The 27,907-nt window shown below is 44.7% G+C and overlaps 1 protein-coding gene across 1 annotated transcript; it reads right to left on the bottom strand.

Moving 5' to 3' along the window:
* Positions 1–429: 429 nt before the first annotated feature.
* On the bottom strand, positions 430–26,390 carry SYNM (synemin). The gene is made up of 4 exons (XM_061594770.1): positions 25,078–26,390; positions 15,027–15,151; positions 9,034–9,107; positions 430–8,428 (listed from the first exon to the last, which is right to left on the bottom strand). The coding sequence occupies exons 1-4, from the start codon at positions 25,855–25,857 to the stop codon at positions 4,542–4,544; spliced, it is 4,866 nt and encodes a 1,621-aa protein (XP_061450754.1). The 5' UTR covers positions 25,858–26,390; the 3' UTR covers positions 430–4,541.
* Positions 26,391–27,907: the final 1,517 nt, after the last annotated feature.

The following is a 27,907-nucleotide window of genomic DNA, read 5'->3' as shown; positions in this document are numbered from 1 at the left end:
ACCAGAACTGGTGAAACACAGGTTCAGGTGAGCTCTCAGCCATGGAGCTTGGGCCAGTCACCATCTCTCTTCTTGGCTGACCTCACAGGGTTGTTAGGAAGACATGAGGAAGGGAGAGAGAAAAACCATGTCTTCCCATCCTCTGCTTCTTGGAGGAAGGGTGGGAATTTAGAAAAATGCCATTAATAAACACTGAATGCATTCTGGCCACAATCCAGCAGAGGTAAGCAAACTTAGGCACACTGATTTCAACAAGCCCAGACATACCCGACTGTGCTGAATTATGGCCTTTAAGCACTTGCAGAATTGTGCCCCACTGGTCCAAACAGAGAGGCCTGTTTGATCCATAATTGATCTTTTTACCAAGTTCATTTTTTAAACAACAAAAGAAAACATGCCAATGTGTATAAAGAGAGAGAAACCTCCACATGAATTTTCAAAGTTTAATACTTAACAGAAAAAGTGCAAAGTCACAATAGTTTTAAACCATCACAGAAACACGCCCTGCCTTATAACTAACCAAGATAAAAATGGCCTACAAAAATCCCACCTGACATTAATCCACCCAATTTCAACATGTCTGCAGCATCTGAAAACACCTACCATAGCAGTCTTTAGCTTATAGCAGCCTTCTGCACCTGGTGCCCTTTTGAACTACAACTCCCATCAGCCCCGGGCACCAGGCTGACCTAGAGAGTGACAGCTCTCACACACTGGAACGCCAATTCCTTCTTCATTGCACGGATATTGAATACTTTTGGCCCCAATCCAGCTACAGTTTAAGCCAATGGAAAAGTTGGTTGCAAATCATTCAACTCCTATTGCTTTCAATGGAATTTAGCCTTGAATAAGCTGGATCAGGGCCTGGGTTATTTTAGCAATGTGTGTTAAAAGCATTGGGAGAAAGCCTCACTTGAAATGGAATTTGCTTCCAAAGTGCGCTTAAGATTCCAGCATTAAGAAGGAGAAAAGTGCCCTACTTCTGAGGTAAACTATCTCAAGCATACATTTAATTGAATAACATTATCTTCCTCCAAACTCCCCACTGTTCATATTCAATTAAAGGAAAAAAATGTTTGAATAAGCTCTGCCTGTGAGTAGAACCATTGCCTGAAGCAATGTTATTAATCTTTCTAGCGCCATGCTATTAAAACACAACTATTAAATAGGACAAACTAGCATATGTATGACAGGGTAGTCAGTTGTTTTCTCTCTGAACGACATCAGAACACACACACACAAACATCATGTAAGTACCAGCTTTTGCTAACTGCAAGCAGGTTCTGTTACAGGTGTAAAAACCTATAATGAAATATGCATAACATTCTAAATCTCTTAAGTGCATGTCCAACCTTAAATATCCGGTTGTCAAATTCCTCTGGCAGAAGCCACAGTTTATGGACAGAGCACATATTTTGCATGCAGAAAGGTTCAATCCTTAGCATCTCTGAGTAGACCACAGATGGGTAACCCATGTCCAACTTGGTATACGGCCCCCAATGCTTCTTATAGCTGCCCCTCTTTTTCCATTCTATCAAGAGTTCTTTCCTTCCTTTTCATTTCCTCCTTAGTTTCCCATGACCTTTTTAAAGATTTCCCCCACTCTGGTTCTATTTAGTTTCAGAACAATTGCAAAAGGCCATCTTTTCTTTTATAAAAACAAACTGATGTCTTTTTTCAATTCCCCCTTCCCCTAGCTGGATAACTTGGGAGAAAAGAAGACACTCACTCCGCCCCATAGCTATGTGTGCGAGAGGGAGGGAGGATGTTTAACACACTAAAGTCAGAAAGGAATCACTTTCACTTCCTTGTTATACTTACTATACAAGTAGTTGTATTTGAGACAGAGTAACCCCATCAAACCCAGCGGGGCTTCCTTCTGAATCGGATTGGGGATTCTAATCTGAGGTATCCATGGTGAAAACTGAAGCTGGGCAGTCTTTATTCTGGATTAGTTTATCCAGAACACTTTTGTTTCTAGCTCCACCCATTATCAACTCTAGCTCCACCCACTGCTGGCAAGCAGCCACTGACAGATGATCCCCGAGAGAATCTGGCCTTCAGTTGAAAAAAGGTGGCCCATCCCCAGCATGGACAATCCTGAGCTAGATGGGCCAATGGACTTCACTTGATACAAGACAACTGTGAGACTGTATTCACACCACACATTTATTCCACTATTATTCCACTTTAAACAGCCATGGCTTCCCCCAAAGAATCCTGGGATGTGTAGTTTGTGAATGGTACTAAGAGTAGTTAGGAAACCCCCTATTCCCCTCATAGAGCTACAGTTCTCAGAGGGACTGACTGACTGTTAAATTATTTGGGAAATGGTAGCTCTGTGAGGGGAATAGAGGGTCTCTCTAACACCTCTCAGCACCTTTCACAAACTACACTTCCCAGGATTCTTTGGGGGAAGCCATGGCTGTTTAAAGTGGAATAAATGCATGGTGTGAATCTGGCCCATTCAAAAGCCACCTTTTCATTAGCCTGGATGGATTTAAAAGGAGATGAGGCAAATCCAGGGAGGTGGGGTCTATCAGTGGCTTTGGAGAGGTTCACAAAACAGAACCTTGGGGAAGCGCCACAGCTCAGTGGCAGAGCATCTGCTTTGTGTGCAGAAGGTCCCAGGTTCAATCCCCAGCGGCTTCTCCAGGTAGGGCTAGAAGAGACTCTTGCCTGAAACCCGAGAGAGCCTCTGCAAGCCAGTGAGAACAATCCTGACCTAGATGGACCAATGGTCTGTGTCAGTATAAGACGGCTTCCTATGTTCCTAACCTTCAAGTTGAGAATCTGCAGACTGCTGAATCCCAACTGCTGGGGGGCGGGGGAAGTGCCCACGTGAAGCCCGCAAGCTTACACTCTGAGTGGATCTCAAGTCTTCTTGCATATTGTGATTAGCAATGTGGATACAAAAATATTCACATTTGGGCTGCATGCTCTTGTAATTCTTCATGCATGTTTGCCAGCACCAAATGTAAGCTGCTCTGAGCTTTTTTTTTTATTTTTGTTTTTGAAAGTGCTGAAGCATGCTAGCTCCACCCTTATCATAACGACGTGGCTTACAGCAAGACCTTTTATCACAAGCGGATGGTGAATATGCGAAACCGTGCAACCCCAGAGCCCCGTTTCAGCAAACGGGAGCGATGCAGGGACTCGCTTTAAACAGGGTGGCCATTTTTTTATTGGCCCTGTTCCTGCAACTTCAGCCGCAGCCTGACGAAACTAATTTAACAGCTGAAGCTTTTTCCCTGCACTTGAACTCCATTTCTGTGGAAATGCATAAAGGTGACAGCTTTAATCCTAATAAAACTGGTGCTGTTAGTAAAATATGCTCACTATAGTCTCTGTTTTGACAGTGGTGGTGTGTGCGAGAGAAAAATAAAATGAGGTATTAACCTGCATCAACTCACCACATTTTCATGCCTCTTCTCTTGCATTCATTTGGTCTGGTGAGAAGGACCATAACTCAGAGGTGGAGAATATGCCCTGAATGCAAAAGGTTCTGTCCTTGGCATTCTCCAGCTACAACTGGAAAGACTCCTGTCTGTAACTAGGAGGTCAGTCAGTGCATACAACACTGCGCTATGTAGCCCAGTGGTCTGACTTAACCTAAAGCAACTTCCTATGTTCTTAATTGGTCACTTCCTCCTGAAAGGTAGATTTGACAGAAGAGTGATTACCTGGGTTGCAGGGCAACACTGTCTACTTATTTTTGCTATATATTTTTAAAACTGGTTTTGTGTAATGTGCAGCCTTAATGAGTTGTTTCAAGAAGTATACCTTGCCTGCACGCCTTAGGCTATAAACACATTTACTCCAGATAAGCCTCAAGTGACTTAAAATTGGATTACTCTTCAGCAGGTGTGTAAGGATCACTCTTTTGGTTCTCTTGGTTTCTTATTTTTCCATTCTTAAATTCAGTTCTCCACATTTCTGCCACAATTTGTGAATTTTTTAAAAAAGAAATTCTCATGAAAATTCATCAGCATGTTAGTGTGAATTTCTCCTAACAAACAAAATGCAAAATTTGAGTAAGTGCAAATTTTGAAGGATGGCCATGTTTCGATTCTCATATTGTTTTGGAAAGTGCGGATCTGATACATTTGCCTTGAAATGCGAACTGAAATGAACGCCTCTCCCATCCTTACTCTTGAGTAAATGGTTTTTGATGGCCATAGTACCATCATCGCTTTCTACACTTAAATAAGACTGGTGATTTTCCTATATACTCAAATACTCTCTCAAACTGAGAAGGGGAAACATTTCGCTTGGTTTCTTTTTTAAAAAGGACAATCTTTCAGACCAAATACCATTAGTCAAAAGAGCAGTAGTGTCATAATTTAACAAGCGAACACATGTGCATTCAAGAGATCCTGCTAAAAAATACGACTGTATAAGAAAATGCAGATTTAAAACCAATCAGTTCATTGTTAATGGCTAAGTTATAGCCTTCCACCCCCCCTTTTTTTTTAAAGTCAGCTATATGTAAATGGCAACCAAGCTCCTAGATTTATAAAAAATGTTGAAAATTTTGTTTCTCAGAACCAAGGTCCATCCTCCTCCTCTTCCCCATCATTCTCATTCAGATAAAGAAGGGCAATCTTCTTCTCATCAGAAACCACCGACCTTTGGTCTACCATCCTTTGCAGTTGAACAGTTTGATCAAACGTTGACTCCTCTGAACTTTGTCCACTTTCCTTCTGACCATCCTTCATAGTGCCCTCCAGCTGATAGGCAGCTGCTGTTTTCCTGTCCGGTACAAGAATTGTAGCATCTTGTCCTCCCCCTGCCACGTTGGTTACATCCATCTGAAAGGTAAAAGATGCTTCCTTGGGTCCTATCTTTATATGCCCAACAGGTTTGCTGCTTTCTGTGGGCCCATCTGTCGGGGAACGGTCTGCAGTGCCGACCCTCACTGTTTCAGAAACGGGGCCGTGGAATATAATCTGTTCAGCATGGGTTTCGGAAGGGCTTAGTCTGATGTGCCGTGTTGATCTACTGATCTCCATGGGGCCTCCTTCTTCCAAAATGTCTTCCCCTGAAGAACTGATGCCTGAAGATTCTGAAACAGAGCCCTGGTAAACAAAATGCTCGCTGCTCAGAACCTCCTTCTGCCCTAATTTTATGTGTGTTACTAACCCTTCAGAAGAAAAAGTCTGTCCTGGTTCACTGAACTCTAGGGGCTGTCCGGAAGTCGGCACTGTAAAAACAATTTCCTCAGTTTTTACAAATTCCTTTGGACTTAACTTGATGTGCCTGACAGTGGTATTAGCATCAATCACTCCTTCCTTGAAAAGCCTGTCTGGAGCATGACCAGATTCAGTTGCCTTGAGGAGAGATTCATCAGATATAGTTTGGTCAGATATTTGGGCATCTTTCTGCCCTAGCCAAATATGCCTTATTGTATCTTCAGTCAGAGTTTGGTCTCCAGTGCTACTAAGCTCCACAAATCCTGAAAGGGGCCCTTCATACACAACATGCTCAGTATGTACTTCTTTGGGATCTATTCGAATGTGCCTTATCGATCTGCTGGTTTGTGCTGTCCCTTTCATCTGAGAAAGAGCCTCATTGCTATCATCTGAACCTGGCCCTGCAAAAACAGTTTCTTCAGTAATTTGGTTTGAACCCAAAGTGATGTTCTTAGAGGACCTAATTTCAGTTGAAAACTGTGCCTGAGTAGGACTTTCAGGACCACTCACTTCCACAGTTTTATGAACAGGCCCTCTATAAGTAATTTTTTCTGTGGACTGAATTTTTTCAGGGCCAAGTTTGAGTTCCTTCATGAATTGATTTATATCTGCTGATGCTCCAGTCTCAAAGCCACCTGAACCAAACTCCAGAGTTTCAGAAATAGGGCCTTCATATAGGACCTGTTCCGTTCTGCGAATTTCTGTTGGGCCAACCACAATTTGCCGAATATGTCTGTTAATGTCGAATGGCCCTTGTGAAGAACATTCTTCTCCACTGCTATTAATTTCCATACTTTTGAAAACTGGCCCTTGGTGGATAACTTGCTCATTGGTATGATATTCCACACCATCTCTGCTGCTTACTTTGTTAGAGCTAGTAACCTCTCCTATAGTCCAAGGTGTGGAAGAAAAATCTACTCCAACGTTATTTCGACCACCACTGCAGCTTTCTGGCTCTTGCTTCATGTATTCATCGAAATCATCTTCACTTGGGGACTCTGTTGGCAACTTTGTCTCAGTGGCAACACTTTCACCAAGAAGTTCTGCACTTAGCTGGTCAGGGTCGAGCATCTGGGACAGATTGACTTCTGCAACTATAGTAACCAACCCCCCCTTTTCAGTGTTCAGCACTTTTTTAATATCCACTTCCAGGTTACTAGCATCAGACTGGCCCTCTTTTGTAAATGCAGAGAGCTCCTGTTTCACACTTTCTGGAAGCGTATCTCCAAGCTTTTCTAGCGTCTCCTTCAACTGAAGTTTAGGGTCCTTTGACTCCTGAGAAAAGAGATTTTTTATTGATTCCTGAAATTCATGTGGGATTTTAATCTCTTTCTCAATAACAATGGATTCGGCCCGTGCCACCTCCTCCTTTGGCACGTCCTCCTTTGAAATATAAGAAGTTGTCCCTCCCCCCATCACCTGGTAAATCAGTTCCGGTTTATCTTCGTTTATCCTTGTTTGAGATCCCTGCAGAAATTCATCTTGCCAGGAATACTTAACTGTCGATTCTTCTTCAATATGGATTTGACCATATATGGAGCCTTCATCTTCCTTGTGACCCAAGGGGTGTTCGTCTGGAGTAGACACAAAGTACTTTTCTTCATCAACTACATCATCCCCCTCAGATACTTCTTCCACATGAGACACGACCACACTGGGTTGTTTCTGCTTAAGATCTTTGACAGCACTTGTGGCAGCAATATCTTCATCACCATAGTACAGATGTCCTGCCATACCAGGCAATGTATCTTCTACTTCCTCTACTTCAAAGGGTGTTGAAAACTCTGTTCTTTCATCAGCTGTAGATTCTATTGGCTCCTCTACTATCTCAAGTTGAACTGCCCTTTTTCCTTTGTCCTCCTTTCCTTTCACTATATTTTCTGTTCCACCTTCAGCTGGAATTCCCTTTCCATCCTTCAGGAATTTTTCAGCATCTTTCTTTAAGACAGTTCCCAGGTCAAACTCATCAGAAACATATAGGTCATCTTGAATGGCAGAACCTATGATGTCCTCAGTCTTCACGTTGCCATCCTCAGAAACTTCTCTCTTTTCAAAGGAGGTGGCTCGGGTATCAAGGGGAGGCCTTGCATCAGAAGGTTTCTGCACAAAATCTTTAAGTATATCAGAAACAATGGTTTCTGCAATACTTTCTGTAAGTAAGGTAGAGCTTTCTTTTTCATCTTGATTAGATTCTCTGGCAAGTTTAAAGGTGGCGTCATCCTTCGATTTTCCAACAGAAGGTTTCAAGTCTTGTAATGTTATTTCTGTGCTGTTGTCTTTCAATATTTGGCCATGCGTATGCCCTTCAGACTGAACCTTAGCAGCTTCTTTGCTTTGTGTTCCAATACTCACATTTTTCTCCCTTTGAAAGGAATGACTTTCCTTCATCTTTATATCTGCTGGGAGATTCTTTCCTGGTGTTTCCACCCTAATCCTTTCTTCCCATCTTACATAACTTCCGTCCTTGGGTGTTCTATCTCCCCAAAGCCTGCTTTCCTCTTGGTTATCCTTAATGGTAAATTCTTCCACTCTGTGCTTGTGATCAGCCATGCCTTGCTTAACGTCAGTCTTCTTTTCAATGTTAACATTTCTTTCGACTCTGATGGATTTCTCATCGGTCTTCTCAGCGGCAAGATCTACCCATTCTTTGGCCAGCCTTTCATTTTTCTCTCTTCCTTCGGGTTTTCCCTCTCTCATTAGCTTGCTGTCTTTGGCTTGTTCACTCACTCTTGTACGAGTTCCTTCTATGGTTCTCTCATAGTTAGAAGTAGAGCTTAGCCCATAAGGTGGAAATGTAGTAGGAATATTTGGACTCGGTGTGCCTTCCTGGATCATTGTCGATTCTTTCAAAAAAGACACAGTGCTCCCGATTTTCTGTCTTTCTGGCAATGTTCTTTGTTGAGCATTACTCCCTTGGCTAATAAGATATGGTGGAGCAAACGTTCGGGTCCCTCTCTGTCCCGTCACAGTTCTTTCATGAGTCATGTCCTTTTTGATGGCTGCTGAAGGGCTGTAATCCAACCTGAAGGCATCTCTTCTTAATGTTTTCCCAGGAGAAGCTGTCTGCGTTCTGCCAGTTCTTGTTTGAGATGAATAAACTGCAGAGCTGCTAATATTTGTTACAGGGGATTTATATCTTGTGTCAACATTTTGGATTGCAGGAAAAGTTCTCTTTCCTTTCTCCTGTTGATAAGCTGAGTGGCGTTTGCTGTACTCATAAAGCATGTTCCGGACACCTGGCAGTAGATAAAACAAATGAGTATTATGGCTCTTAACACAGTATACTTAAGCAATGTTCAAACACAGCAACACACAATAGGCAAACAATCATAGCATAGCATTAACACATCCAAGAAAAATGAAGGCTGCTTTTCAGTCAAACCCATTCACTCCTGCTTCTCTTCTCAAAATATAGATTACAAATGTAGACCACTAAGAACAGAAAAAGAGCCTGGCTGCTGGATCGGGCCTGTGGCCCATCTGGCCCAGCATCCTGTTCTCACAGTAGCCAACCAGATACCTCTTCTGGGATGCCCACAAGAAGGATCTGAGCACAACAGCATTCTCCTCTCCTGAGGTTTCCAGCAACTGGTATTCAGAAGCATACTGACTCTGACTGTGAGCACAGCCATCATAGCTAGAGGACACCGATAGCCTTGCCCTCCACCTATCTGTCTAATCCTTTCTCTATCCACTTTCTCCACATAACTGTATAAATCTCCATACAACTGGGAGCAAAAGTTCCCACTCTGTTGAAACAAGGACATGTGGAATTACTAGTAATGACGCTGACATGACGTCTTTCTCTCTAAATGCATGCATGCATGTTAGCAGTTCATACCTTGTGGTAATTTTCTTCCATGGTCTTCATCCCACATAAGGATCCATTGACTGCTTTCTCCTTCTAGTAAAGCTCTGTAATGCACAAAAGCAAGTGTTGTTAGAAAAAACAAAAGGATTGGTATTTCATAGGGATCATGATCCCATGCAGACATGTAATGTTCCTGACGTTGTTCTAATCGTTGTTAGAAGACCAGAAGAGTCCTATGGACTCACTTCCTCCTTTTCCCTCTTCCTCTCTCTCACACAGATTTCATACCTCTCTTTCCTTTCAGAGTTAGGCTTGGTGAGCTTAACCTGGTTTTGCAAATCAGCTTCTCTAACCATGGTTTCAAACTCCAAGCAACCCACAGTTAGGTAATCAGGAACATTCCACCTGAACCATTTCATATCCTACTGTTTTTGGCATTGTAAAGGGGATGGATGCTGTATTTCTACTGTCACTAGAAGAACTTTGAACTTCAGCTGTGTATTGCATTTACAATCTTTCATATTCCCTGGGATTCTAATACATCCGTGTCTGGGAACATGTAGGGAATCTTACAAATGGAACGTATTTAAATCCCTTGTTTTTTAAAAAAGTAAGGTTGAATATTCAGTATTTACAATAAAGACTGCTGTTATCAGGACATTATGGTGGCTTTTTTCAAACAATATTCTCGCATTTGCTAACGCACAGGACAGTCATGTTTTGGAACAGTGGTGAAAGTCTGTCATGCCACTTTTTAACTGCCCTCATGGTGAATCAAAAAGGGTAGTTAACTAAGTTAAGGGGCAATAAATCCACCCCAAAGTGATTGTGTGAATGCCCTCGGAAGTTATTCTCCTGTGAGCCAAAACTAAAACATGTAGTAATGTGGAAATTCTTCAGTGGCTGATTTTAAATGCAGAGTTCATTTAAGCTATCCCTTTAATACTCTGCTGAAATGCATTTTTGGTTTAACTCTGCCAAATGTTCTGAACAGATAACAGAGGATAGCTATCTAAACTCCCTAAATGTTCATCTGGAAGAGTCTGATAGCTGAAGTGTCTAGCTCTTGGATAGCATTTTGTAATTTCTTTTAAAAAACCATAGAGCTAAAAAAAATCATGAAGCAACTGCATCAGCAGCCACCCCAGTACATCCAATTATTTTTCTTCTAGGTTACATAAATAGGTAGCAGCTACACAGATTCAAGTGGAAGACAGTGGAGAGGTCAAACGTAGCTGAGTGGGTAAACAGCAAATGAAAAGTTATTTACATTGAAACTGATATCCCTGGTAAGACATCAAGAAAGATCTTTAAATATAAATAAGATAAGGAGATCTTTAGTTGTTAGAAACAGCTTGCAGTCTTTGGGACTGCACACTTCAGTCAAAATGTTTCTTTGATGATACTTGTCTTTTTAAGACAGAGCAGATAAATGGATGTAATCTTCTGTTTGGATATAATTATGAAGTTGTTTTATATAATGATAACATTATATAGCCAGTGTGGCGTAGTGGCTAGAGTGTTGGACTGGGACCTGGGAGACCTGAGTTCAAATCCCCACTCAGCCATAAAGCTTACAGGGTGAGCTTGGGCCAGTCACAGTCTCTCAGCTTAACCTACCTCACAAGGTTGTTGTGAGGATGAAATGGAGAGGGAAGAGAAGCATACACGCCACCTAGAGCTCTTTGGAGGAAAGGTGGTGTATAAATGTAATAAACAAATATACTTGTTACAGAATCGTTTCCTTTAAAAAAGAAATGTATTAAAATGTATTAAAACACATACACTCTTAATAATGATGCCTGGTGTTAATCTGGAGTGTAGATGTGCCCAGCCTGATACTCTCTTTTTAACAAATATTTTCTCCTATTTCTTTATTTCTCTTTATTTCTTTACATGCCTCAGCCATGTAAAATATTATAACATGAACTACAAAATGTAAACCCAGAGCAAGTTTTGACCATTTATTCTGAGCCTAGAACTTTGTCTCCTTTGATACCTTTGGAGATTTTTTTTAAAGGCCCATGGTTCAGTGGTAGACCATCTGCTTTGCATGGAGAAGATGCCAGGTCCAATCGCTGGCATGCCCAGGTAGGATTGGGAACGTTCCATCTGAAACCCTAGAGCTGGTACCAGTCAGGGTAGACAATCTTGAGCTAGGTCACTCGGTATGAGGCAGCCTCCTATGTTCAAAATACACAAGAGAGCCCTGGTAGCAGTTCCCAGGCATCATCTACAGGCTTTTGGATAAGCACATTTTGCAAATCAAAATTAAAGTTTTTCGTTCCACCCTGTGATTATTTTTTAAAAAAACAGAGAAGAGTTCGTAACGTCTTCTCCCAGGATGCAGAAACTTTAATTTGAAGTCCTCTGCAAGAAAAATATACAGCGCTCCAGAAAAGATGAAATTATCTTCTCCAGCCCGTTTACAGGATGAAGTTCCCTGGAAGTGTTAACTATGATGATGGAAATTAGGAATGCGGGAAGTTTGACTAAGGGTTTTTGGCTGCTGATAAAACAACAGTTTGCTCAGTTGCTAGAGCAACGAATGAAGTCACTAAAAATAAGTTCCAAGCAATGCACTGTGCACTGTATATGGCAAAGGGCAGCAGTTCACAGCAGCGAGCTGGAACTCAAATGGAACTTAGAAGCCATTTTTTAAGAGGAGGAAAAGGGATAGGCTGCTACCCCTTTGTTTCTAATCTAGTCCAATGTAGTAATTTTTGCCACCCATTTTTCTCCATGTAGTCATCATAAGGAGAAACTGACAAGTAAACCAGCTGCGCAGAGGCAGGTTTTGAAGTAATGTCTTCAGTTATGGCAGAACTTTTCAGAGGTGGTGAAATTGCTGCAAAGCTTACCTTCATAATTGTCAGTTCACATAAAGACATCTTCATATTACTGCCAGCCCACACAGAGAAAGATATTAAGTATGTCTGTGTGAACAACAGGCTCTTCGATCCAAAACAGGCAGCTACACAAAGTCATTTCAGCCCTGCAGAAACTGGGCAGCTAATGGGAACAACTCCCTAGTCCTCATGACTGATGAAAAGCAGAAACATCAGCATATCAGTTGTGTTTGTTTGGGGAAAGTTGAGGGAGACTGAAGAACCAGGACCAGTTTTCAGTAGCCAAAAGGTAGACTTTCAGGTAGACCTCATGTCTTACAAACAATTCATTTTTTCATTGTATTATTAATAATAATGGAAATAATACTCAAATTAAGTGTGGACATTCTTAAGTTGGTTTCAGTCCATTTGCAAGGACTTATCTCACTATCAAGGCCTTTTTAGAATCATCCAGTAAGGGACAAGCCATAGCTCAGTGGTAGAGTATCTGCTTTGCATTCAGGAGGTTCCAGGATCAATCCCCGACATCTCCAGGTAAGGCTGTAGACAATACTGAGCTAGATTGACCAACAATCTGACTCATTATAAAGCCGCTTCCTGTGTTCCTATGCTATGACACTGAATTTAAAAGAGAAGAACAAAGCCAGTACTGTAACTTCAAGATTTTACAAAAAATAATGTTTTCAAAAAATTACTGGTAGTAGGACTCTTCCTTTGACTTAAAACATGGAAGGATTTTATTCTGGCTTTAAAGGTTTTTTTTTTAATTTTCATCTGTGTTCACAGAGACTTCGTGATGGGTACCAGCAGAGAGAGAAGAGCAAAGAAGAAAATGGCAAGCTATCAGTTACCGCTGCAAAATTTAAGAGCAGGGCTGGAATCTTAACTAGATGATAAATTAACTTTTGGAAACTTCTTTCTCATTAGAGAGAGGAGAAAAATTTCACACAATATCAACCATTCCAAAACTGATAGGCAAGACCAACCCTGAATGGAAATCTCATTAGTTAATGTTCTTGTGGCTTTTATAAGTTAAAAAAAATTGAGCTGCAGCACGATGTGTTGATTTATTATATAAAGAACAAGCGGACATGCAGGCAGCCCCTTAAATATCATTTAATCAATCCTTGCCAAAGGCAGGTAGAAATAGTATATTAATTTACAGATGAATTTTTCATCTCAGCGTGTCTTGTCCAAAAACTAAGTCTACATCAACTTGGATAAGAACACATATCATAAATGTGATTTGTTATTTCCCATCTGCCATCACTTCTCCCATTCCATCTGTGATGGCTGTGATGGAGACTCCATGACCTCAACATCAAATACCCTCCTTTCCTCAATTGTTCCGTTTACTATCTAGTCTGGTGAAGATTTCTGGAGAACTCAAAATCTAGGAGGGTAGGGATGGAAGGATCTGTCGGTATTCCATTTTCCCCCCTTCTGCAGCAATTTGTGATTTTTTAAAAAAAAATTCTCATTTTAGTGCAAATTTCTCCTAATAAACACATTTTTGTAAGTGGTTTTGACTAATATACACATTTTTGTATGTTATTTTCACTGATATATTCATTTTTATGCACACTTTCCCCTAGTATATGCTTTTTTTGTAAGCGTTTGGTTGGCAAACTGCATCGCAAAATTCAAATAAGTGCAAATTTTGAAAAATTGTTGTGTTTAGGTTCTCATATTGTTTTGAAAAGTGCAAAAGTTGATAGGTTCACTTTTAAATGCGAACTGAGTTGAATTTCTCCCCTATCCATAGCTAGGCACTATTTTCTGATATTTTGGCTGGCCTAATAAAGGCATTGTCCCAATATGGATTTTGGAATTTTCCAATCAGTGAGATTACCAAGTTATAGATCAACACATCTGTGAATTGCTTCAACCGTTCTTCCTAATGCAATCTTTATTATCATGCAATTTATTTATATTGCAGGTATCCTATCTAATCAAATGACACAATCTATTTAGGTTAATCTAAAAGCACCTAAACAAGCAATTTTATAAGTATAATCAGTGGGGGATTTTGGGAGGTGCTGTTCACTGGTATAGAGTACCATCACTGTTTCCCAAAAAAGCACTGGGTATACTTCCTTATGATGGCTTAACATCAGGAATAGAAAATATTTATTTGCCTTTTATTTTTAAAGATGTTGTACTAGAATACAGGAGAAGTCACTTATGACTACAAATGTGCAGAAACTGTCCAGGAAATTTCACTAGTCCTATTAAAACATTTGTGCTTCACAGGAGTTTCCCACAAGCAGGAGCCTTCAAGTTTGAAATTTTACCACAGTCATGACACCACCACTGAGAAGGCCCTGCCTCTCAGACCCACCTGCTTAGATTCATGTATGGGTGGCATAGAGAGCAGGGCCTCTGTGGTTGATCTTAAAGACTGGGCAGGCAGTTTTGATGTAACCTGGTCCTAAGCCATTTAAAGATCAATAAAAGTACTTTACAATGAGCCTGGAAACAAATGGGTAGCCAATGCCAATGGAATATGAATAGAGTTACACGCTCCAATCTTTTGAGCACCAGATAACAATCTGGCAGTGGCATTTTGTACCAACTGAAGTTTCCAAACTGTTTTCAAAGGCAGCCCCACATAGAGAGCATTGCAGTGATCTGGTCTGGAAGTGACCAGGGCATGAACAGCTGACACAAGGTCCATCTTCTCTAGGAAAGGCCAAAGCTGATTAAGGGCATTTCTCATCGCCGCCACCTATGTATCCATGGAAAGTGACATGTCCAGAAATATTCTCAAACTGCACACCTGCTGTTAAAAGGACAGTACAACCAAACAGGCTGAATATCCATTCCTCACCCAGTTTGCTGAAGTCTCTTACTAACAGTTCCTTTTTCTTACTGGGATTAAGTTTCAGTTTGTTCACACACGTATACACAGCATTCCTGAACTGATTTCAAGCACCAGTTCATTACCTCCAACTTAAGAAAGTGTGGACAAACACCCACACTCCTATCATCAGACATTTCACTACCCATCTGCATTTTTGTTTTGTTTTTCTCAACATTTCTCAGATGGTTCATGCAAGCTAACATCCAAACTTGCCCCCAGTTTTTTGCTTTATGTGACATTAGGTTGTAGTTCTCCTTATAGCTCAAAGGAAATATCAAGTGCCTCTTAAGGGCCACGCTTACAATCCTTACCTGTAAGTTGCAATTTCAAGGCTGAGCCCTGCTTTCACCTGCAAGAGCTCGTGATAGTCTTTTAGGTATTCTGCGATAGATACGGTTAGGAATTGCTTTTCTTCTTCAAGCGCTCCAATTATCGTCTAAAGCAAAACACAAAGACTGTCAGATAAACTGTTAACGTGACTGAGCTCAAGGGTCAGGCTAGCTAAAACTCTTGTAACGGAAGCACTTGTAGGAGTCAAAGACTAACTGGAAAAAGATGAACGGGCATTTTGTCCGATTGAAGAGTTCCAGCGAAGAAGACTCACCCTTGACACCTCCCCTGAAGATTACTGCCAGCAAGGAAACACTTGTTTTCTGGAAGCATCACTGAGTGAAGTTAGGTTATAACAGCACAAGACTTACTGGTGTGACTGTTCTTGGCTCTTCCTTACCACTAAGAAGTGACTTTTAATAACGCTGTCGGGCATGAATACCGCCATTGCCATGGATTAGCTATTACAGACCTCTCTGTGCTTTGAGAGCATGGGTGTAGTTGTCCAGGGTCCCAGGGGATCTTAGATCCCTTCTTTTTGGGGGCAGGGTCCCAGCAGAGTCCCTATGTCTTCAGTGTCCTTTCCTGTTGATTGGAGCCAATCAGAGTGAAAGGAGGCAAGTCACCCCCCCCCCCCGAGAAGACTTCTCGGTTGCCTACATACTCTCCTTAGCATGGCAACAAAAAAGGGAAACTCAGCAAAAGGAACCTCCTTACCTTACAACACCTTAGTACATTTGCTCATGTATGTGCACTAAAAATAGTAGAGGTAGCTGAAAGGCAACACATGCAGATCTGCATTGATAGTTGCAATGCATCACTGAGGGAAAGTACTCCAAACAAAGTAAGGGATTGAAAGCTCATTTTATTGTATAATATTAGAAGGTGGAGTGCCTGTGAGGGTGTGTGGTGGGACTACCATGAAGGGACCCTGCACTTCTGAATTTGCCACTACACAACTGTTTTAGAGTCCTGCTCATTTCCCCCTGAACACCCACTCATTGCTGGTTTGTTCATTATTTCAACTCCACTTATAGTTTGCCTTCTGGTAAATGACTTTTCTCCCCCAACGTAACGCTCCTATATTTTCATTCTATTTCATGCACTCAAGCCCAATATTGTCTTCTCTAGCCTTCTGCAATCTGGTGTCCTCCAGATGTTTTAGTCTACAATTCCCATCAGCCTCAGCCAGCATAGTCAAAAATATCTGGATGGCACCAGGTTGGGGAAAGCTGGTGAAACAGAATATTTGGAAGTGACCTGGATAGATGATGATGATGATGATGATGATTTATTTATTTATTTATTTATTTAATTTATTAGTTGCCCATCTGGCTGGTTGTCCAGTCACTCTGGGCGACGTACAAGATAAAACAATACATTAAAACATTAACATTTAAAACCATAACAGTAAGAAACCTAACCCACCCCAAAAGCCTGCCTGAAGAGCCAGATCTTCAAGGCCCGGCGGAAGCTTATCATAGAAGGGGCATGGCGGAGATCATTTGGGAGAGAGTTCCACAGGGTGGGGGCCACTATTGAAAAAGCCCTCTCTCTAGTCCTCACCAGTCTAGCTGTTTTAACCAGTGGGATCGAGAGAAGGTCTTCTGAGGCTGATCTTGTTGAGCGGCATCCCTGATGATGCTGGAGGCGCTCCTTCAGATAGACTGGGCTAAAACCGTATAGGGTTTTAAAGGTCAAAACCAACACCTTGAATTAAGCCTGGTAAACAACCGGTAGCCAGTGCAACTCCTTCAGCACTGGAGTGATGTGATCTTGCCGGCGGCTGCCTTTAATCAGACGAGCCGCCGCATTCTGTACCAGTTGCAGCTTCCGGACCATTTTCAAGGGTAACCCCACGTAGAGCGCATTACAGTAGTCTAGGTGAGAGGTGACCAGGGCATGTACTACCGGTGGGACGAGATGGTTGGGAAGGTAGGGGCGCAGTCTCCGTATCAGATGGAGTTGATACAGCGCCGCCCGGCTCACAGCCGAGACTTGAGCCTCCATGGTCAGCTGGGAGTCAAGAATGACCCCCAGGCTGCGGACCTGGTCTTTCAGGGGCAAACGTACCCCGTTGAGCACCAGGTCCACATCTCCCAGCCTTCCCTTGTCTCCCACAAACAGTACCTCGGTTTTGTCAGGGTTCAGCTTCAGCTTATTCCTTCCCATCCAGCCACTCACCGACTCCAGGCACTTGGACAGGGTTTCTACAGCCAACCTCGGTGAAGATTTAAATGAGAGACAGAGATGCGTGTCATCCGCATACTGATGACATTGCAGCCCAAATCTCCTGATGATTGCCCCCAGCGGCTTTATATAGATGTTGAACAGCATCGGGGAGAGGATGGAACCCTGTGGCACCCCACAAGTGAGAGACCAAGGATCCGAAACCTCATCCTCCAATGCCACTCTTTGGTACCTACCAGAGAGGAAGGAATGGAACCACTGCAATACAGTACCCCCCATGCCTAACCTCTTCAGGCGGTCCAGGAGGATAACGTGGTCAACGGTATCGAAAGCCGCTGAGAGATCAAGAAAGACAAGGAAGGTGCATTCGCCCCTATCCCACGCCCTCCTGATATCATCTACCAAGGCGACCAAGGCTGTTTCAGTCCCATGTCCAGGCCTGAAGCCCGATTGAAATGGATCCAGATAATCCGCTTCCTCCAAGTGCGCTTGCAACTGTTTTGCCACCACCCGCTCAATCGCCTTGCCTAAGAATGGCAAATTTGAGACTGGGCGAAAGTTGTTCAGATCTTGGGGATCCAAGGAGGGCTTCTTTAAGACTGGTTTTATTACTGCCTCCTTGAGCGATGATGGCATTACTCCCTCTTCGAGATATGTATTTACCACCATCTTGATCCCCCCACCCAGTCTATCTTTGCAGCTCATAATGAGCCACAATGGGCAAGGATCGAGTAAGCAAGTGGTTGGCTTTAAGGTTGAAAGCACCTTGTCCACTTCATCAGATGGAAGAAGCTGGAACCGATCCCACACCACCAGAGCACCACTGGTCACCTCTGGCTCGCTCACTGTGTCCACAGCGCACGGAATAGCACTCTTAATACGATCAATTTTCTCCGCAAAGTGTTTAGCAAACTCGTCACAGGAGGCCTTAGCATGCTCCATTGGTTCCGGAGCAACTGGACCGACCAGGCTCCGGACCACTTGGAACAGTCTCCTGGGACAGCACTCTGCAGATGCAATAGAGGCAGCATAAAAATCTTTTTTTGCTGCCCTTATTGCCACATGATAGGCTGCCGCAGCCGCTCTAACATGTGTCCGATCGTCGTCAGAGCGAGATTTCCGCCACCGGCGCTCTAGCCGTCTCACCTCCCGCCTCAGAGTTCGCAACCGTGGGGTGAACCATGGTGCCTTCTGAGTTCTATTCAGGGGGAGAGGGCGTTTCAGAGCCACCCGGTCTAATGCCCTGGCGATTGCGGCATTCCACCCCTCCACCAGGGTCTCAGCCGAGTGGCTGTGTGCATGCTCCAGAGAATCCCCAAGTGCATTCAGGAATCCATCAGGATCCATCAGACGCCTGGGGCGGACCATTTTAATAGGTCCTCCACCCCCACGGAGGGTTTGTGGCACCGAAAGGTCCAACCTCACCAAGTAGATAGGATTAGATAGGAGTGAGCTGCCACTTGGCTCAATTCAGACATCTTGTCAAACAAACCATGGTTAAGGCAGCTTAACTACTGGTTGCTATGATGTCTCAATTGACAAATCATGGTTTCCCCAGCCAGCAAACCAGAATCAAAAAACAGTCTTCGAAGTGGGTTTGCAAGCCATAGTTTACACCAACTATGGTTTAGTCAATATATACAATTAAAAGTTTATTACACCCAAAGCATTTTGGCATAAATCTTTCTTTATTTTTATTTGACAAAATTCATATACCACTTGATTGTAATAAAACCTCATTGTGGTTTACAGGAAATATTAAAATTATCAGTAAAGGATCTATTTTGAATAACAGTTCTCAACCCAGTCCACAAACTGCTCAGACCAGGTTGAGAAGATGTGTTATTCAGGAGTTGCTGCTGCACAAGGAATTTATTCCAAAATGCATTGGATTAGATCCCCAGTTGGTTTACTTAATTAATTTTACAGTCACTCAGAAGTAAAAGACACACACAGCTTAGTGCAGGGAAAATGCTCATCTCCTGCTGTTTGGTTTGAAGGGAATTAATGCTGTAAGTCACTGTGATAGATCTGTGTTAAAATGCTAATTTCACGAGATGCTGTGCCCATCTCCTTTGGAACACAAAGGGGGGATCTGGGAACCAGGCCTAGAATGGTCCAGTTGACTCCAGGGGAGAAAATAAAGCAACATTAACATTACAGTCTCTTTTGTGTTATCTCCAAAAGAATAAAAATAAAAATACAGGGCACTCTTCCTACCACTTTCTCAGCTTGTGAACCTATCACTGAATCCAAATTGTAGCCTAGAGATATTTCTATAGGTTCTATATAAATAAAGAAAGTTTGTTGAAGACAGTTTGAAAAGGAGATCACTCCATACGGTGTGTCACCGCTGGTAAACAGGTCTGCAGGGTTTTGTTACTTCAGAAATCTCCAACACCTGTTTAACCAGAAAAACAGTAGGACAAATATGCATATATACCACGAGAAGGGAAACTTCTCTCTAACCACTTTCAACTCTTACTTGTTTCCAGCCATATACAGGCTGTCCTGATGGCATGCCAAGTGTCACAGGGACCGACCGACCGACCGACCGACCGACCATCCATCCATCCAGAGAAAACAATCCATATTATTCTCTCTCTGCAGTGCAAGTGCTCTAATTTCTCATTGTTGCCATTTGGTTGGGCTATAAATCTACCATTATTATTAATTCCAGTGGGGGCTAATAGGCACCTATACATTTAAAGCAGCATCATACCACTTTTAACAGCCGCAGCTTCTCCAAAGAATCCTGGGAACTGTAGTTTGTAAAAGGTTCTGTGGTCCCATCTGCACTATACACTTAAAGCAGAGTCATACCACTTTAAACAGTCATGACTTCACCCAAAGAATCCTAGGAACTGTAGTTTGTGAAGGGTGCTGAGAACTGCTAGGAGACCCCTTATTTTCCTCACGGAGCTACAACCCCCAGAGTTCGCGGGGAGAGGGACCGATTGTTAAACCACTCTGGGAACTGTAGCTCTGTGAAGGGAATGGGGGGGGCAGTCTCCTATCAATTCTCAGCACCCTTGACAAACTACAGTTCCCAAGATTCTTTGGGGAAAGCCATGAGTGTTGAAAGTGATATCATACTGCTTTAAGTGTATAATGCAGATGAGGCTACAGTTATGAGATGGTTTATTTACTTATTATTGCATTTATATCCCACTTTTCCTCCAAGGTGGTGCACAAACACGTCTCTCCGTCTCTCCATGTTATCCACACAACAAGCACTCTCCCCTCCTGCGGTTTCCAGCAACTGGTATTTGAAAAGAACACTATAGGAGGAGAGAGTAGAGCAGGAGGAGAAACCCAAACAGCCCTCTGTGGAATGAGCATCCTCAGTAGCCACGTTATGCTGAACCACGCTTAACCACTGAGTTACTGTCATGCTTTACACGTTGAAAGTTTGGTTCTGTTAACAGTTTGCAATCTCAGCAGAACGTTCACAGGAGTGGCATTCTAAAAAATCCAGGGCCCCAAAATCCTGCCCCATCACAATGCATAGAGTCCCCATTGTCTCCAACAGCCTTGCTCACAACACAGCAGCCAGTTAACGAGATAAGTAGACAACAGGAATCTACCGCGGTATGAATAAAACGGCTATTTAGGAACGAAGGAAATGGCTGCCCACAGGAAACAGAGGGAAAGATCTGCAAGCTGGATAAATGAACATCATTAACTTTCACAGTCTGCCATGCTACATATACTGATCTAACTATATATATAAAAAAGGGGCCTCAAGACTTTTTGCCACCCTGAGTAGGGTGGGCTACTCAGATGCTGCAAAGCATTCTTCATCTCTTGAGAGCTAGTGTGGTCTAATGGCTCGAGGGTTGGACTCTGGGAGACCAGGGTTCGAATCCCAACTCAGCCATGAAGCCCACTGGATGACCATGGGTTTGTTAAAGGTGCTGGGAACTATAGCTCTGTGGGGAGGTAAACTACAGTTCCCAGGATTCTTTGGGGGAAGCAATGTCCTTTATGACCAAAGGGAAGAGACTATAGAGATTTGTAACATTATCTATGGTGTGGAGTAAGTGGCTAGAGAAGAACTTTTTCTTCCTCTCTAATAATACTAGGACTCAGGGTTGTTCAATGAAGCTGAATGATTAAAGATTCAAGACAGATGAAAAGTAATTCTTCATGCAGCGCATAGTTAAACTATGGAATTGTAAAAATTTCCACCTTGGGATGGCACTTTCATGCTCCCACAAGATGCAGTGATGGCCACCAGCCTTGGATGGCTTTAAAGGTAATTTAGACAAATTGTCTCTCAGCCTAACCTACCTCACAGGGTTGTTGTGAGGATACAAGGGAGAGGGAAGACCCATATACACCACTTTGAGTTCCTTGGAGGAAAGGTGGCATCATCAATGTAGTAAATTGACAGGGCTCCTGCTGGGAGGAAGGGAGGGATATAAATCAAATAATTAATAAACAAACAAACTCTGCAGCGAGCCAGTATGGCACCAGAACAGACTGGCATGCTACTTTGGAGAAGCCCCTTGAAAAGTGTTGCCTTTATAAAGAGCAATTTGCAGACAGTGCCATACAAGCTTTATCATAAAAAGAGCCCTGATAGACCAGGCCAATGGCCCATCTAGTCCAGCATCCTGTTCTCACAGCGGACAACCAGATACCCATGGGAAGCCAGCAAGCAGGACCTGAGTGCAAGATCACTCTCCCCTCCTGCAGTTTCCTGCAACTGGTGTTCAGAAACATCCTGCCTCCGACCGTGGAGGCAGAGCATGACCATAAAGGCTAGTAGCCATTGGTAGCCTTATCCGCCATGAATTTGTCTAATCCTCTTTAAAAGCCACCCAAATTGGAGGCCATCACTGCCTCTTGAGAGCAAATGCTATAGTTTAACTGTGTGTTGTGCGAAGGAGGACTTTTTGTGTGTGTGCCCTGAATCTTCCAACATTCAGCTTCAGTTGATACCCATGAGTTCTACAGAGGGAGAAAAACTTTCCTCTGTCCACTTTCTCCACGCCATGCCTAATTTTACACGCTTCTATCATGGCGCCGCTGACTCACCATTTCTATAAACGGAAGAAGGACCACACCTGCCACCCCACATTTCCATTCAATGGTGGAGATGTCATTCAGACCCATCTCACCGTGCGGCAGGCAACCGGCCCTCCCGGTTCCATCGTGCCACTCCCCATATTTTCATTGTAGCCAAAAGTCCCATGGGGAAGAGCGTGGCAGACTGCCTGTAGATGAAATTTAGCCAGAGCTTGGAAAAGTTACTTTTTTGAACTACAACTCCCATCAGCCCAATCCAGTGACCATGCTGGCTGGGGCTGATGGGAATTGTAGTTTTAAAAAGTAACTTTTCCAAGCTCTGAATTTAGCCCTGCTATTCTGAGCATCCTTCTCAGGGCCGTGGGGTGTGAAAAGGAGAGGGGCTCAGCCCCAATCTTATTTCCCCCCTCCAGAGGGAACATGGAGTCCTGTGCTTGGACTCTGGGAGCCGAAAGGGAACTGTGTTTGGACCCTCTGCATCTTTTACTGGACAAGGTGGAGTAAAGCAGCAACATTCCCCAGCAAAACCCAATTCCCACCGCCTCTAGACTGTGTGTAGTGAGGGGAGGGCGACAGGTGCAGCCGCCCAGAGTGTAGCAAGGGCTGAGGAAAGCTAAAAGGCAGCTATCCGATTGCAAGTGTCACTTTCCCTCAAAACCTGAAGAGAGGTTGAGGGTGGGGGGAGATTTTCTGCCTAGAAATATCTCCTCCCAACTGTGGTTGCTCCAACCCCCACAGGCCTCATAAATTGTTTAAGCGCACCTGAAGCCGTGCACGGTTGCTAAAGCTAAGCATGCGTGCAGCCAGTCCATGAGAATGTGAGACCACAGGGAGCCCCAGGCAAGAAGAGAGCACAAAGGAACATGAGAAGCTGCCCGATACCAAGTCAGATCGTTAGTCCATGGAGCTCAGTAGTGTCTACACTGACTGGCAGCTCCAGGATTTCAGACAGGGTTCCCTCCTCCCAGCTCTACCTGGGAACCCGGACCTGCCCGCCCCCCGTGTACCACAGAAGCCAGTAACTAGGTGAAAAACCAATGGAAGACCGCAGCCTTTGCAGACTAATCATGGGAGAGTTACTGTCAAGTCTGGTGAACTTTGGGTTGTATCCAACAAAGCTTTACTCAGAGTCATAGACATGGGTCTATGTCACTCATGTCTCATGATTTCAGTGGGTCGGCTCTGAGTAGGACTAACCCTGGAGACAACCTAGAACTCCTGCATGAATAGTAAGCCAAACAGATTTTGTTCACTGTGCATGCGGAAGGGACCGTCTCCGAACTTGGCAAGACCTCTTCCTTATCCCCTCCACAACAGCTGTGCAAGAGGCAGAGGCGCAGCTAGCAAAAGCTGTTTCCATCATAGGCTGGTAGTGCTGGCATGGTACAAGGGACAAAGTGTAAGACCCTGATTCAGCTAGAGGAGGGTGGACAACCCCCCCCCCCCATTGAGGGCTAAATTCCCTCCGGGTCAACCTTCCAGGGCCCATATGCCAGAGGGAGGTGGATCCAGAGCAAATGAAGGGGGGAGTCAGAGACAAAAGTGTTCTGGATTAACTAATGTGGAATAAAGCCAATCCAACATCAGTTTTCACCATGGCTATCCTATCTTTAGAATTCCTCATCCTATCCAGGTTTGCTCAGAAATAACCCCGCTAGGTTTGATGAGGCTCTCAAATAATTATACCGGCTTTTTCTTTTTTAGCACAACAGATCAGTACAGCTATTGTTCTGGAAAGCAAGTGCAAGTACTTCCTTTCTGACTTTCACATGCAATACACGCACGCACGTGCACACGCACACACATGGCAGAAGTGTACTCATTTGTTCACCAACAATGGAGGGGGGAATTTACTTTCCCCAAGCCGTTCATCCAGGAAATGTTTTTTTAAAAAATCATTTTCCCCCCAAATAAAATACTGCCAATTGTTCAGAAACTGTACAGAAAGAAGGACAAGCAGTTGTTAAAGCCAGGAAATATAAGGTGCACAAAGGAACTCTGATGGGATAGTAGAATGGAGTAGCTTCATCAGGCATCAGGGGCCACATAAAATGAGGCCGGGGCCGCTAGTTCCCTACTTTTGACTTAAACCATTTATCGATGCAATCCAATACTTGTCTACTCAGAAATAAGCTTCACTGGGTTCAATGGGACTTACTCCCAGGTACTAAGGCTGCAATCCAATACATACTTACCTGTAGAGTTTACTTCTGAGAAGACATGTATTGGACTGCAGTCAAAACCTCTCTGTGCCCTCTTTCTCTCCTGCAGTTTGGAAAACAGCACCAGCCTACCTAACCGAAATTATTGTAAGGCTGGAGAACTAAATTACCGCAAAGCACTTTGAACCTTCCGATGCATTCGATGGATACTGAACTCATGACATAATTGCCTCTCCTCAAATAAAGGTGCAGGAGTTCTGCCAAGAAAGAAATCAAGTTGGCAACCCAACCCCGGGCAGATGAAAAGTAGTAAATAACTGACCCTTCATCAGAGGCTAAGCAGAGCCCCGCTGGAATAAGTGAAGGGAGTGCTGGATCCACCTATCTACCCAGGATTTGCTCATTTAAGAAAATGTATCTCTCTCTTAATTGGGGAAAAAAAAAACCCAACAGCTCTACACGGTTTCCATAGCATCTTGTTTCTTGCAGTGGCCAGCCAGCTGCTTCTGGGCATTAATCCCCAGCATCTTGGCACTCAGGTACACTGCCACTGTCCATGGAGGTTCCATGGCTGATAGGTGGCTGGCAATCCGATCCTCCACCTCCCCCCCCCCTCCAGCTCTCAGCCCCGCTGCCGACAGCCCACCTGATACTCGGCCAGCTCGGCGCCCTGGTGCTCTTGCTGCGCCAGGCGTTCCTGGTCCAGGCGCTCGGCCAGCGCGCCCAGCTCCCGGCAGCGGCGGTGCAACTCCTCGAGCTGCCGGCGGCTCTGCTCGTTCTGGGTGCGCAGCTTCTGGACGTTCTCCCGCCCGAGGCGCTCTTCCAGCTCCTGCAGGGCGCGCAGCTCGGTCTCGTAGCGCTCGAGGCTCGGCCCGCAGCTCCAGCTCAGCACCAGCGCGGCGCTATCCTCCAGCTCCCGTCGGCTGATCCTCGTCGAAGTCCTGGTGGGCGCCGGCGGCGGCAAGGCCCGCAGCTTCGACGGGCGCCGGCTCCGCTCCTCGCGCAGCCGCCCGTGCTCGACCCGCAGCTGCTCCAGCAGCGCCTCCAGCGCGGCGCAGTCTGCCCGCAGCCGCTCCAGTTGCTGCCGCTGCTCGGCTAGCTCGGGCTCCAGGCGGCGGCGGCGCAGCTCCACGGACTGGGCGCCCAACCTCTCCAAGCGCGCCAGCTCTTGGCGCAGCGCGTCGCGCTCCAGCTCGGCCTCACCCTTGGCCTGGCTCAGCTCGGCCACCACCAGGCGCAGCTCGGCCACCTCGTCCTCCCGCTCTTGCAGGCGGCAGACCTGTCGCTCCCGCCCGCGCAGCGCCGCCAGCTCCCGCTCCAAGCGCCGGTTCTCCTCTTCCAAAGCCCGCACCCCCGACACGTAGAACCACAGGCGGGAGTTGAGCTCCCGCAGCTCGCTCTCCTCGTCCCACTCCGCCCGCTGCATGGCCGCCTCTCGCAAATCAGCCGCGGTTCGACGGCTGGCTGGCTGGCTGGCTGGCTCCTCGTCGCAGCCCTACAGAGGGGTACCGCTTCTGTCCAAGGCGCGCTGCTTCTTTGGGCGGCGACAGCTGCTTTGCTGTTTTGGCCAAAGACGGGCAGGCAGACTGTTTTGGAGGGTAGGGAGAGCGCACAGCCGGAGGTAGCAAAAGAGCGGCCCCTGCTGGCCCTATTCTCCAGTCCCCAAAAACCTGCTCTGCCCGGCCCTAAACACACTAGTCGCCAGATCAAAGTGTTTCCATTGGCCACACTTGGAGGGGGAACGGGTTGATCTGCACAATCTCTTTGAAGCTGAATTGGGGACAGAAACACACGCACTGTTCTGCCGGTTCCAGTCTCTTCCTCTCTCTTTTGAAAGCAGGGGCACAGGATGCTACTCAAACCCTGCCCCTTTTTACTGTAAAACCTAGTGGGCGCAGCCTGAGCGGCGGTTTTTAAAATTCAGCTTCAAAGCGATATTGCAACTGACCTGCAGATCAACAATTGCCTGTCCAGGTGTAGCTAATGGAAGTGCTTTGATCTGGTGACTAGAGTGTTGGCAGCCTGGATTTTTAAAACACACGCTTGAGCTGCTCCCACCAGGTTTTATAGTAAAAAGGGGCAGGGTTTGAATAGCATTATGTGTCCCTGAGTTCAGAAGAGAGGTCAGGAAACACTAGAACCGACAGAACAGTGTGTTGTGAAAATTCACTAATAGGCAAATAAACCCTTTGCGGTTTAAGAACCTACCTATAGCTACAGATATTTCTATCAAACTTTAAAAAGCAGGGAAATTGGGCAGCTCTAGTGAATGCACCGGGGGAGCAGGAGACCTGACCTCCTCTCTGAGATATTATACTACCCCCAGGGGTGTAGTCATCCAGGGACGTGGGGGGTCGTAGACCAGTTACATTGTTGGGAGCAGGGTCCCAGCCAGGTCCCTATGTATGAGCCAATCCGCATGAAAAGAGTCCTTGTCCTTTCATGTTGATTGCAGGAAATCAGAATGAAAGGTGTCATGAGCCATGCTAGCTGGGGGTGGACTGATGCCCAGAAGGGGGCAGAAGGAAGACTTGGACTAGGACATTCCAGCCAGGGAAGGACCCAGCAGAGGGAGAGATGTCAAAGCAGCCCCCACTGTGGACATTGATGGGACAGCCGGAGAATGGCATGGGGGGGTGTCTTTTCAATTTAACATGGTAGAATGTGAAAAATCCATGCTCTCATGGTTGTGTAATAACATCCAACACGCATTACAGTGGAGGCTCATTATAACGCATCTCACTGTACTGTGGATTTGGATATACTGCAGGTATGACAATGTCCCTTGAATAAAATACTGTATACAGTACAGCGGCTTTCATTATAATGCAAAATCCCCTGTGTAACACAGGTGCCCTCTTTGTCTCCCGCCCCCATGTTATAATGCGCTTTCACTGTATATTACAGAAAATTCCTTTGCAAAAATGTCTACGTTAGGCAAAACTGCATACAAACGTGAATGTTTTGAGAAAATCACACCCAGATGCAGATGAATTTTGATGAGGACTTCTTTAAAAACAACAACACACACATTGAGGTGGAAATATGGAGATCTGAACTGAAGACTGGGAAAACGAGAAACTGAGAGAAAACCAAAATGGACAGATTTGTCCATTCCTAAAGGGAAGAGTCCATCTTGGTTTTCTCCTCAGGCAACAAAATGTCTTCAGCTGGCCCTGGACTTAATGGTTTTATCCCCACCCCCCACCCCACTCTTTACACAGCAGCGTGTATTCCTTTACCTGCTTTCAAATATGGTTAATGTGCCTTGTGGTGCTCCGAGAGGCCCCTTGCTCATTCTGCTGAGTGGGGCCCTGGCCTTCTAGAGAGTACCACTGCCTGCATGTACAGAAATGGCTCAAGACATTTTGATTCCTGAGGTAGGACATACATTTGTGCTCAGTGGTAGGCCTCTTTGGAGCAGACCCATTGAAATCGGCGGACATGATTAGTGTAGGTACGTCAGTATCATTGGG

The sequence above is a fragment of the Rhineura floridana genome, chromosome 14, assembly GCF_030035675.1.
Source record: "Rhineura floridana isolate rRhiFlo1 chromosome 14, rRhiFlo1.hap2, whole genome shotgun sequence".
NCBI lineage: Eukaryota > Metazoa > Chordata > Lepidosauria > Squamata > Rhineuridae > Rhineura > Rhineura floridana.
Note: the sequence above shows the minus strand (reverse complement) of the source record. Positions and strands in the feature narration are given on the sequence as shown.

Excerpts from the sequence above, each read along its gene's own strand:
- SYNM (XM_061594770.1), bottom strand. The coding sequence starts at position 25,857 with ATGCAGCGGGCGGAGTGGGACGAGGAGAGCGAGCTGCGGGAGCTCAAC. Across the intron at positions 9,108-15,026 it reads CTTGAAATTGCAACTTACAG|AGCTTTACTAGAAGGAGAAA; the intron begins GTAAGGATTGTA and ends TGTGCATTACAG. Across the intron at positions 8,429-9,033 it reads TGGAAGAAAATTACCACAAG|GTGTCCGGAACATGCTTTAT; the intron begins GTATGAACTGCT and ends ATCTACTGCCAG.